Below are 12,163 nucleotides of genomic sequence, written 5' to 3' on the forward strand. Positions count from 1 at the left end.
TTGAGAATGTTGTGGTTGTTCACTGTAAGGCGGGTTATGGCCAGGACAGGGCTTATGATATGTAGTCTTCTTCTGTATCTGAAGGTAAAACATTTATTGTAACATTAGTCAAACACATGGAAACTAATCATGTTTCCTTGTCTTGTACAGTTTTTTCCTACTGCGGAAGAGTGCATGGACTTTTACAATCAGAAACGATGTGTGGATGGAAAAGGGCTTGTTCTACCTAGCCAAATTGTAAGCCTAGTTTTGCAATTTATAACGTTACTTTCTCTTCATCTGACTAGTGAGTCTGTTTAATTATTATTGTGTAGAGATATGTGAAATACTTTGAACGAATATTAACCTACTTCAATGGGGAAAATCAACCAGGCCGCAAGTAAGCTGCTTATTTATATAACTTAAGGTAGCATACAGCTGTTTATTGACATCGTACAACTCCTTTTGTTTAGGTGTATGCTTAGGGGATTCCGGCTCCACAGGTGTCCCTATTGGATCAGACCATCCATCACCATTTCAGATCACAATGGTGAGTTGGTCGACCATTGTTTCATGACAACTTGCTAGTATCACCCTTAGCTAATATCTTCTTCTAACTTATATGCAGGTGTTCTCTTTACCACCAAAAACATCTTCGGACCAAGGATTTATCGGTAAGCCACTGTTATTATTACTTCATTGCTATATCAGGTTTTTGTTGAAGGCTTTGGAAATTTTGCACTGTATCATTTAAGATTTTTTTCATGTTTTTGCAGCCAGAAGACTTTTGGTTCAGTGCGCCAAAGAAAGGGGTTATGGTCTTTGCTCTACCCGGAGAGCCTGGTCTAACAGAATTGGCTGGTGATTTCAAAATCCATTTCCACGACCGCCAAGGAGATTTTTACTGGTTAGGAAGCTAAGCACCTTTTTATCCAATCCTTTTAATGTCTCTCACGAATCTTTTCTCTATTCTTCTTCTTCTTCTTAGCTGGTTAAACACGACGATGATGGAAAACAGAGTGATCCTAAAAACTAGTGAGCTTGACGGGTTTGACAAGGTAATAATATTGCTGAATGTTTGACTTTGTGTGTTAAGTCGAGGTTGGGCTCCTGCTCCATCAGTTCTTCGGTTTGAAATGATATATATATACATTTGTGTTTGGTCTTTTGTTCCAATACAGAGGAAGCTACCTTCGCCTGGGTTTATGGTCGAAGTTGTTCTTGCTGATATTGACACAACAATCCCTGCAAAACCTAGTTCAGAACCAGCTTCCAAGGCACCCGAAGAAACTTCAGCAGCCAATTCTTCCACTGTAGAGGGTGTTACACCGGTTCCAGCACCTAAGAAAGAAACAGAGAGCCCTGATAAGGACGATGTGTTCTCTGACAACGAAGCAGACTCAACTGGTCCCGCCAAAACCACATCATCTGCTTCTTCTCAAACCCCAGAAGCCAAGCAGAGCGCAGATGAAACCTCTGGTCTGGCTCGTGCCACTGAGAAAGTGTCTATTTCTGGAAACAAGGGATCATCATCATCACAGCCGGTGCAAGGAACGGTTAGCAAGGCCGAAGCGGCAGAGAAACCCACTGTGTCAGGGGTCAACGTGTCGAGCTCAGAGAGTAGTGAGTTCAAGGTTATGGCGGCTGATGCATCTGTGTTCTCGTTTGGTGATGAAGACGAGTTTGATAGCGATTGAAGAATGATGATTTAAATGAAGGAAGATGTGTACATAAGAAAAAAAAACAAGGGAGTGTTTAAGTCAATGAGATGAATCCATTCATTGTGCTGTGGTTTCTTGTTGTTGATCTTGGATTTTACGGTATGTTTTTTACTTTTCTTGAATATTACTGCACAAAATTATACGTTGGTTGCTTTACGTCTTGAATTTGTATTCCGACTTTTTATTATTTGGAATCATAAAACAATTCATGGTCTATCAATAGTTTTCAGTCTTTGGCTTTGATAAATTAGATGTTCTTTTTGTTGTGTATTGTGCAAGAGAGATCTGGAAGCGACTGTGTAAAACGGAAATAGAAGTGTTAAGTCAGCAATATGATTTGCACTGTGTAAAAGATGATCCAAAATCCACTTTATCATATGGTAAAATCCTTAATACAGACAAAGAAACCAATGTTGTATCTTTTCTTGGTTTTAGACTTTACAGTTAAAAGAAAAAATCATATTTTACTGGATTTGAAAACAAGAGAAGTCTTTATGGGAGAAAATAATTGGATAATGTATGTTTTCCGTCTTTATGGGAGAATCACTTCATTATGAAGCGAATCAGTGGTCGGCATTGGTACCTCTACGTGGTAGCACATGTTGTTGAGTGTAACCAAAGTTACTAGGAAATTAATAATCAAGCAAAACAATGTTGATGTTTGTCCCAAAACACCATCATCGACATTGTCTCGCTAAGGTCTTGGAACTTGAAGCTAAGTCGAGATGAGCGAGACAGTCGTCTTCCGTTACGTTGTAACCATGAATTCTCCAATCTTCCATTGTTATTTGCACCACTCCTGCTGTGATCTTAAGCATGCCCTCTACTTTAACCTGAATATTTTTTTTTTATATCTAGACCAAAAAGCCTACCCCTTTGTTCAAGACTGAAAGAGTTATTGATTCTTTTGCCAGCTCAGATATTTGAATTTGACTATAACTTATGCGGTTATTATTATTGGATTTGCTGAAGACTGTGTAGAAGCAAGTTGGTGTATGTTGAAATCACAGATATGTCATGTCTACTCCTAATACATGTGATTAATATTTGTATCAGTACAGTGATAGCCAGTGGCGAGTCTACTTTGAATTTGGGTGGGGCAGCTGCCCACCATAATTTTGAAATTTTAGTGCAAGTTAAATTCAAATTTATCAAGGTATTAAATAGTATTTTATAGTTTTGCCCCGGATAAACTGTAAAAACAGTTTTGTGGCTAATCTATCTACTCGTGTGTGATTGTGTTCATGAGCGAGTATGTATGAGCATAAAGTAAATAGCATAGAGACATTTGTTAACGAGGTTCGTTTCCTACATCCCCGGGACCACGTCCAGAACTCATTCACTAGAAAAGATCGCAACTACAATTGCTATACGGTACCAGCACACATCCGTGCTGACCATTCTTATCTAGAATTACAATGATGAGAGCAACTACTACTTATTGTCTTCTCCGACAAGTATAGTTCTCTATAACAAAACTACCAACAGATCTCTCAACTGTTCGGTAGGACGACGTCACACACATCCATGTGCATCTTCAATAAATCCTAGACGCGTGACTGCTCCTGTCACCGTCTTCGTCTCTTTATACTCCAACGAGTAAAACCCTAAGCTCATCAAGCCCACTAATGTCATGTTTTTATATTAGTTAGGCTCAGTTTAAACTCAAGCCCACTTAACTTTCTCACAAAGTTTCACGTGGTCTCTTTGTCAAAGTTCCAATCCATTTGGCACAATACTTGCCATGCTACCTTCTGCTCCACGTCAAGTCTTGATTCCTTACACCCCGTTTCCCTTGAACACACAACATAGTTGTGTTACTCATCCTCTTGTTTCAGCTTTGTGAGTTTCTTCATCTTCACACAACCGTTGATGTATCATCCTTGCCGTAACGTTATCATCATTGCCTCTGTGATACGTCGTGTTCTTAAACCAGTCATCCATGCTTCTTCATAAACATCATCTTTAGATCCAGCACTTCTGTTTGTTGCTTCTCTGCACCCTGATGAATCATGAATGTTGTGTTACTATTTATATTTCCCCCGTTTTGTTCCCATTTTTATTTGGACTTCTCACCTGTCATAATCCAATGTTCTTATTTTCCATTCATTTATGATGTATCTATTTACTTTACTGCAAAATATATGAGAAAGACCAAAACATTTTGACCAAAAACGAATTTGTGTTTTTTTTTTTAATAAAAAAGGTGACAAGCATGCAACTGTTTCTTTTGGTTGCTCCCATGCTACCTTTGCTTCAAATTACTGATGAAACTAATAAGCAAAGATTGCTCGAGTTCAAGTCTCTGAAGACGAAAGACCTGTCTTGTACTCATAGAGTAACTTGGTCCCTCTATGCAAATGGGATAGGGTTAGATGTGGCCACAAACATAAGAGACTTGCTTGTTATGGACCTCCGAGGATTGCAATTACGGGGAGTGATATCACCTTATATATATTAGTATAATATTTCGTTTCTCATATCACTGAATCAAACTTGTTTAGACTTTAAGACTCGGATATGGTGATAAGTGCCAAGGTTGAACTGGATCAATCAAGAAGCAGAGATGACGTGGAGGTGGAGTAACAACTTTAGGCGGGAAAGTTTGTTGAGTCTTGAGTTGTATAGTTTAGACTATAAATACTGTGTAAGAGTTTCTTAGAGGTTGGCTTTTGGAAAAGAGTTCTTGGGATCTTGAGGTGTAAACCTTAGGGTTTGGCTTGCTCGTACGTGTACTTGTACGAGTAAGAGGCAACATACAAATTGGATAGTCAGCTCAACCAAGAAATACGATAGAATCCGTTATTAGACACAAAATGTCCCACATCGGAAGTTGGAACTAATATTCACTAGTATATAAGATAGATGGGTCAATCCACTTATCACCAATTGGTTTTAAGTGTGAAGCCCATCTAGCTTAATATGTTATCAGAGCCTACGATCCACAAAGTCCAACCCGATCCACATCGATCCGTGCCCAAAGCTGGCCCATCGATCCTTGTCCATAAATTCCGAGATTGACGCTCAAAGAGCCATCATCTCGAGGAGGCGTATTAGACACAAAGTGTCCCACATCGGAAGTTGGAACTAATATTCACTAGTATATAAGATAGATGGGTCAATCCACTTATCACTAATTGGTTTTAAGTATGAAGCCCATCTAGCTTAATATCCGTAACTTTGCGCAATAATGATTGTTTGATATGAACTCAATTAAATCAACAAGGAAAAAAGAAAGAAACTCTCTTAGATTGAGACATACATGATGATAATGCTCCGTTTGGGAAAAATACAACAAGAAACTTATTTGGGAAAATAATAGGACACGAGACTAGTGGGATACTTGACTCCGAGAGAGGACAAGGAGGTTGACGACAAGTAGACGAGAATTTTTAAAAGTCTTGCAGTTTTCTATATGTGGTTGTGAGCCAATGAATATCTTCTGCGTTGCATAACAACAACAATAAGATAAAATACATAATGCATTTACTTCGTGTCATATATTCAATTTCCTGCACGAAAAGCTTTTAACCCGAAAAAAAAGAGAAGAGAGAAGAATGAGGTTGTTTCTTTTATTTTCTTTCAGTGCTCTCATGATGCTACATGAAGCATATGGTTTTACCGATGAACCCGATAGGAAGCATTGCTCGACTTGAAATCTCAAGTTTCCGAAGAGAATCAAGATGTATTGTCCACGTGGAATAACTCATCCCCTCTCTGTAACTGGAAAGGAGTTACATGCGGCTTCAAACACAAGAGAGTTACTCGTTTGGACCTTGGAGGATGGCAGTTAAAGGGAATGATATCACCATCTATTGGTAATCTTTCCTTTCTCATATCACTTGATCTATCTGATAATTTTATTGGTGGAACCATCCCTTACGAGGTGGGAAACTTGTTTAGACTTAAGTACTTGAATATGAGCTATAATTTTCTCGGTGGAGAAATTCCAGTCAGTCTATTTAACTGCTCTAGATTGTTGGACCTTGATTTATGGGATAATCATCTTGGAGGAGGTGTTCCTTCAGAACTAGAATCATTGGAGAAGCTTGAATCTTTAGATCTTGGTGCAAACAACCTTAGAGGGAAGTTACCTGCATCTCTAGGAAACTTGACATCACTCATGCGAGTTCAACTTTCAGTGAACAATTTAGAAGGAAGGATTCCTGATGATCTAGCTAGATTGATTCAATTGGTGTCTTTTGAATTAGGAGTGAACAAATTCTCAGGCGGTTTTCCTCCTTCCATCTACAATTTTTCGTCGCTCGAGTACTTAAACATATTTAGTAATGTTTTTTCGGGTAGTTTAAAGCCTGATTTTGGTAATCTACTACCAAAACTTCGACTTTTACATATGGGAGCTAATAGCTTCACAGGACCCATCCCAACAACACTTTCAAATATCTCAAATCTTCAAGAATTTGGAATCGAATATAACAAAATGATAGGAAGTATTCCTTCGAGCTTTGGAAAACTAAAGAATTTGCAAGAACTAAGTCTTAGCAATAATTCTTTGGGAAGTTACTCTTCTGGAGATCTTGAATTTCTTAAGGCTTTGAGTAATTGTACCCAACTTCATACATTACTTGTTGATATAAATAGGCTTGGAGGTGACTTGCCTACCTCTATAACGAACCTGTCCATCAACCTCTGGAAATTAGGACTTGGAACAAATTCAATCTCTGGAACAATTCCTAATGACATTGGGAATCTCATAAGCCTACAAAAACTTGTACTACGGGAAAACTTGTTGACCGGACCACTGCCAAGTTCTATTGGAAAGCTTTCTAGATTGGTGTTCTTAAGCCTCGCGTCAAATAGAATGTCAGGAGAGATACCTTCTTCAATAGGCAACATCACTTTGTTAGAAAAACTCAATTTGTCCAACAACAGTTTTGAAGGAACTATTCCTCCCAGTCTTGGTCAGTGCAAATACATATTATATTTGCGTATTGGGTCTAGTAAGTTGAACGGGACTATACCTCAGGAGATTATGCAAATTCAGTCCCTTGTTTACCTCGACTTGTCAAATAATTCCTTGACAGGCTCTCTTCCCAAGTATATTAAACCACTAGAACGTCTTTGCACACTGTCTGTTGCGCATAATAAATTATATGGGCAACTCCCTCAAGTCTTGGGAAATTGTCTCTCTCTGGAGAATCTGTACCTGCAAGGAAATTTTTTTGATGGTGATATTCCAAATCTAAAAGGGTTGATGGGTGCTAGAAGACTTGATTTCTCCAACAATAGTTTCTCTGGAAGTATACCTGGATATTTTGGAAACGTTTCTTCCTTGGAGTATCTAAATCTATCCATTAACAATTTCGAGGGAAATGTGCCAACAGAAGGAAAATTTCAAAATGCTACTGTAGTTTCAGTATTTGGAAACAAAGATCTCTGTGGAGGTATCAAGGAACTGAAACTAAATCCATGTATCGTGAAAGCACAACCAAGTCATTCCTCTAGTTCGAAGAAAGTTACTATTGAGTTAAGTATAGGCATAGCTTTGCTTTTGATGGTGCTCATGGCGTATATTTCTTTATGTTGGTTCAGAAAAAGAAAGCAGAGCAGTATTCCAACTTCTTCTTCCGCACTAGAGGTTTTCCATGAAAAGATAAGTTATGCATATCTACGAAATGCGACAGATGGCTTCTCTTCCAGCAATTTGATTGGATCAGGCAGTTTTGGTACGGTGTTCAAGGCATTGCTTCCAACGGAGAACAAGTTTGTCGCGGTGAAAGTTCTAAACCTTGAGAGACGTGGAGCTATGAAGAGCTTTATGACAGAGTGTGAGTCACTCAAGGACGTAAGGCATCGTAATCTTGTGAAACTATTGACAGCTTGTTCGAGTACGGATTTTCAAGGAAATGATTTCAGAGCTCTTATCTACGAGTTGATGCCAAATGGAAGCCTAGATATGTGGCTGCACCCAGAGGAAGTGGAAGAGATTTGTAGACCCTCAAGAGCCTTGACCCTCTTTGAAAGGCTCAACATTGCCATAGATGTGATTTCTGTTTTGGAATATCTTCATGTTTATTGCCATGAACCTATAGCTCATTGCGATCTCAAGCCGAGCAACGTCCTCCTTGACGATGATCTGACTGGCCACGTTAGCGACTTTGGCATTGCTCGGCTGCTCATGAAACTTGATCAGGAGTCTTTGTTCAACCAACTAAGCTCGGCTGGCGTCAGAGGAACCATCGGCTATGCCGCACCAGGTAAAATTCTATCACGTATCTCTACTGTTTGAATGAAGAAAATGATTGTGCTATCTTTTTATTATACTCTTGTTTTCTGTTAATTATGGGGAAGAATATGGAATGGGAGGACAACCATCAATATATGGTGATGTGTATAGTTTCGGCGTTCTTCTGTTGGAAATGTTCACCGGAAAACGACCAACAAATGAGTTACTTGGGGGAAACGTTACCCTAGACAGCTACATCAAGTTGGCGTTGCCAGAGAGAGTGTTGGACATTGCAGACAGTTCAATTCTTAATGGCGGTCTCAGAGTTGGTTTCCCTCTTGGTGATTGCTTGACAATGGTTTTGAAGGTGGGACTTAGGTGTTGTGAAGAATCTCCCAAGAACCGCTTGGCAACCAGTGGCACCAGAAAGGAGTTAATCTTAATTAGAGAGAGGTTCTTTATAGGCAGACGTTGATGTGTGTGTCGTTTCCTCTTCAGACTTTGCAACCCCCTTAATAGATGAGACTTGTATAATAATCGTCTTTTTGATAATTTGTGGTTTTTACTCAAAACATGATTATTTATCCGGAATGCTACATTATATGCAGACAATAGAATGGATGTCATGTTACCAGTTTTAAACTTGCTAATCCTTAAAGCTCTGATTATGTATCTATGCTTTTCTTTCCCTTGGTGGGTCGATATGAGGGTTTTTCTAAATCTGGATGATCAAGAAAAGTTTTGAAGGGTTTTTCCTTGGTGGATCGATATGAGGGTTTTTCTAAAGCTCTGATTATGTATCTATGATTATGTATCTATGCTTTTCTTTCCCTTCCTTTTTATGAGAGAAAATAATTTGATTAATGTATGTTTTCCATCTTTATGGGAGTATCACTTCATAATGAAGCGAGTCGGTGGTCAGCAGCATGCTACCTTTACGTGGTAGCACATTTTGTTGGAGTGTAAGTTAAAAATCAAGCAAAACAGTTTATTGCTAGTAAAATATTAAAAACAAAAACAATTTTAAACAGTTTATCCAAAAGATGATGTATTTTTTACTTGGCAATTATCTAATTTTATTTTACAACCTTTTCTTTTGTTATCAATTATCATGATGATGTTTAACAATTTTCTCAAATCATTTTGTTATTAAAACGTAAAAGGAAGCAATTAATATAAATTCACAATACATTTATTTCAAGAATAGTAATAAAATAACATTTTCCTTTCTCCATTATTTTTTACTACTTACCATGTTGAATAGTAAAAACAGTGTTACATTTATTAATTAGCTTATAATATTATAGTTTACCACTTCCCATATTGTATAGTGGTAGTAATAGTAGTGAAGTTTAGAGCAAAAAAAACGTCTATCTCTTGCAGACCACTCCCTTGCCACCTACGCCACTAGCACAACTCATCTCAGGGAGCTCCATTCTGCTCTGGCCACCGTTGTTGCCTCTGTTACCAGTGAACTTTGCGGCTGAGCAGTCAGGTGCAAAAAGACCGGTGGTCTGAAATTCCCTGTCACCACCCATCACAGGCATGTGGACTCCGATCTTTACTCGGCTTACGTAGTTAGACCTATACGTTTGTCCCAAAACACCATCCACGTTGTCGCTAAGGTCTTGGAACTTGAAGCCTAAGTCGAGATGAGCCAGGCAGTCGTCCTCCGTTACGTTGTAACCATGAATTCTTGAATCTTCCATTGTTATTGGCACCACTCTTGCTGTGATCTTAAGCATGCCCTCTACTTCGACCTGGATAAAAGTTTTATATATGCACACCAAGTTATTAACTGATTACTAAGTTCAGAAAATATCTAAAATGTTACAAATTAGTATAACAAAAGTTTATATACATGATACAAATAACAAAAGTTTATTTTCTTAGGTCGTACCTCGAGGTTGTTTGTATCAGCGTTGACTCGTTTGACTGAGACCTGAGGGTATACACCAGGGGACGAAGTCCACGTGGCACCGTCTAGTTGAGGAAGTGAGATAAGATTTCCATCGAAAGAGGCAGAGATCCGGTCAACGGAATCGTCCCACGTGGAGGTCTTGAGGGCTCCGACGTAGAAACGGTGAGTGCCGAAGAGGATAGCAATGGACTGGACCCATGTGAAGTCACGTGCCATACCAGACCTTCGTTTACCGATGAAATGTGCGTTGATGTGGAGGTTAGAATCGGAGATGAGGCAGAAGTTAGAGTCTTTCTTTCCGTGGAAGTAAAAGGTGAGACCATCTCCTCCAATGAAACGTGGGTCTTGGCAAACCGATCCTGGTTTGTCGCAATCTGCATCATCAATAGTAGACAAGATTATTTAGCATGTATTTGGTAAATGAATAATAAAGAATTAATGAGGGAGTTGGATGTAAATGAGGACATACTGCAAATAGGTTTGCAAGTAACGCAGTCAACGTTACAAGAACGGGGACAATCGGCCGGGCAAGTATACTCAACTCCATAACAAGGAGAGCCCTTCTTCTTACACCTGGCTCTTGTGACTCCTGCTCCTGCCTCCCCATCTGATGGCGGGGTTGGAGTAGGAGAAGACGGGGGGATGTAAGGAGGAGTGGAGCCAGGAGGTGTTGGAACAGAAGGAGGTGTAGGAATCACAGGTGGAGAATATGGAGGGACTGGTGCAGAGGGAGTACCAGGAGGACTTGGCACGGACGGTGTGGGAGGAGCAGGAGTAACATCAGGAGGAGTTGGGACTGCTGGTGTAGGAGTAGGAGGCGGTGGTGAAACTGGTGGAGTAGGGCTTGGCACGGCTGGTGTAGGAGTAGGAGGCGGTGGTGAAACTGGTGGAGTAGGGCTTGGCACGGCTGGTGTAGGAGTTGGAGGCGGTGGTGAAACTGGTGGAGTAGGGCTTGGCACGGCTGGTGTAGGAGTTGGAGGCGGTGGTGAAACTGGTGGAGTAGGGCTTGGCACGGAAGGTGTAGGAGGTGGTGGTGAAACAGGTGGAACTGGATCCGGGGGAGTGTATCCACCGTCATCAGCACCACCTTCATCACCGGGGGAAGGAGGGCCACATATGGGTTTGCAAGAAGCACATTCAACATGGCAAGAGTCAGGACAGAACTTGGGGCAAACATGTTCCAAGTTGTAGCAATGTTTGTACTTCTTGATCTTACATGTTGCATGGCTTGGGTTTTTGGCTATGCCCGGTGGTGTATCAGCCATTGTTAGTGCGAGTGATGCAAGGAGTATGCATCCCAATATCTGAACTCTCGTGTGTTTGGCTAGATCCATTGCCAAACCTAACAAAGAAGACAAAAATCTGTTTTTTTTTTCAGGTATTGTGTATTTAGGATTTGTAGTTTAGTGATATGGTTCAAGTATTCTGATATGGTTTATATAGATGAGTATGTAGGTATTGTTTATTATCAAGTTGGGTTCCTTGTTATCTTTTTAAGTAAGCGCTCCTATTTCTCTGGATGCTTGCCGTTTAGAATAGCTAGCTACGTGGTGCACACAAAAGAAGAAGAATAGCTAGCTACGTTACAAATATTACCACTTGGCATAAATTTATAACATAAAACAACGTTACAAAAAAAAGGGAGAATTGCTAAAAACAATCTAAATATTGAAGTCAAATGCATTAGTGTACCCCAATTTCAGTCAAATGCAGAACCAACCTAAATGGAAGATAAAATACCATTTAGTCTTTATGAACAAACAAAAAAACGGATTGGTATTTACGTTTTTATCCTTTTGGAAGTCTACATGTAGAAGAAGGAAGTCTACATATTTTTAGACCTCCAGCGAAGTCTAATTTGTAGACCTGATGTGTAGTCTACACCAAAATTTTATCTAATATTTTGTTTTAAAATTGTTTAAAAATAATTATTGTGATAGATTTTAACTAATCATTAATATAATGGATAGTATGAAGTAAATATATTAAAATTTTATATAACTGAACAATTTTAAAGAATATATACTAAATTGGTAACCATATGTTAAACAATGTTCATAGTTTAGAAACAAAAGGTTGTAACATGTTATGTCTCTTAGTGGTAGATTTTTAGGGTTAGACTTTAAATTTTGATTTTTTTTTGTTTTATTGACTTAAATGTGCTTATTAATGTTTTGTAGTTTATATTTTGTGTAATTTTGATATTTGATACAGTAAAGGAAACTTTTTGATTATCAAACAAACTATTTAGGGTTTGAGATTTGTGTTTAGGGTTTCATAGATCTACAATAAAGTCTATAATGCTAGAGACGTCGTTTTCAGTCTACATTTTTAAATTTTGTTAACAAAAAATTA

General features: G+C 39.0%; 1 protein-coding gene and 2 pseudogenes across 1 annotated transcript; 2 read left to right on the forward strand and 1 right to left on the reverse strand.

Annotated features, from left to right (window-relative positions):
• Window positions 1-36: 36 nt before the first annotated feature.
• Window positions 37-1,914, forward strand: LOC130503454 (phosphatidylinositol 3,4,5-trisphosphate 3-phosphatase and protein-tyrosine-phosphatase PTEN2A-like; annotated as a pseudogene).
• Window positions 1,915-5,203: 3,289 nt separating this feature from the next.
• LOC108857397 (probable LRR receptor-like serine/threonine-protein kinase At3g47570) lies at window positions 5,204-8,512 on the forward strand (annotated as a pseudogene).
• A 411-nt stretch (window positions 8,513-8,923) lies between these two features.
• Window positions 8,924-11,280, reverse strand: LOC130503456 (uncharacterized). The gene is made up of 3 exons (XM_056998071.1): window positions 10,278-11,280; window positions 9,788-10,182; window positions 8,924-9,647 (listed from the first exon to the last, which is right to left on the reverse strand). The coding sequence occupies exons 1-3, from the start codon at window positions 11,140-11,142 to the stop codon at window positions 9,258-9,260; spliced, it is 1,650 nt and encodes a 549-aa protein (XP_056854051.1). The 5' UTR covers window positions 11,143-11,280; the 3' UTR covers window positions 8,924-9,257.
• Window positions 11,281-12,163: the final 883 nt, after the last annotated feature.

The sequence above is a fragment of the Raphanus sativus genome, unplaced genomic scaffold, assembly GCF_000801105.2.
Source record: "Raphanus sativus cultivar WK10039 unplaced genomic scaffold, ASM80110v3 Scaffold0961, whole genome shotgun sequence".
In the NCBI taxonomy this organism is placed as follows: Eukaryota; Viridiplantae; Streptophyta; class Magnoliopsida; order Brassicales; family Brassicaceae; genus Raphanus; species Raphanus sativus.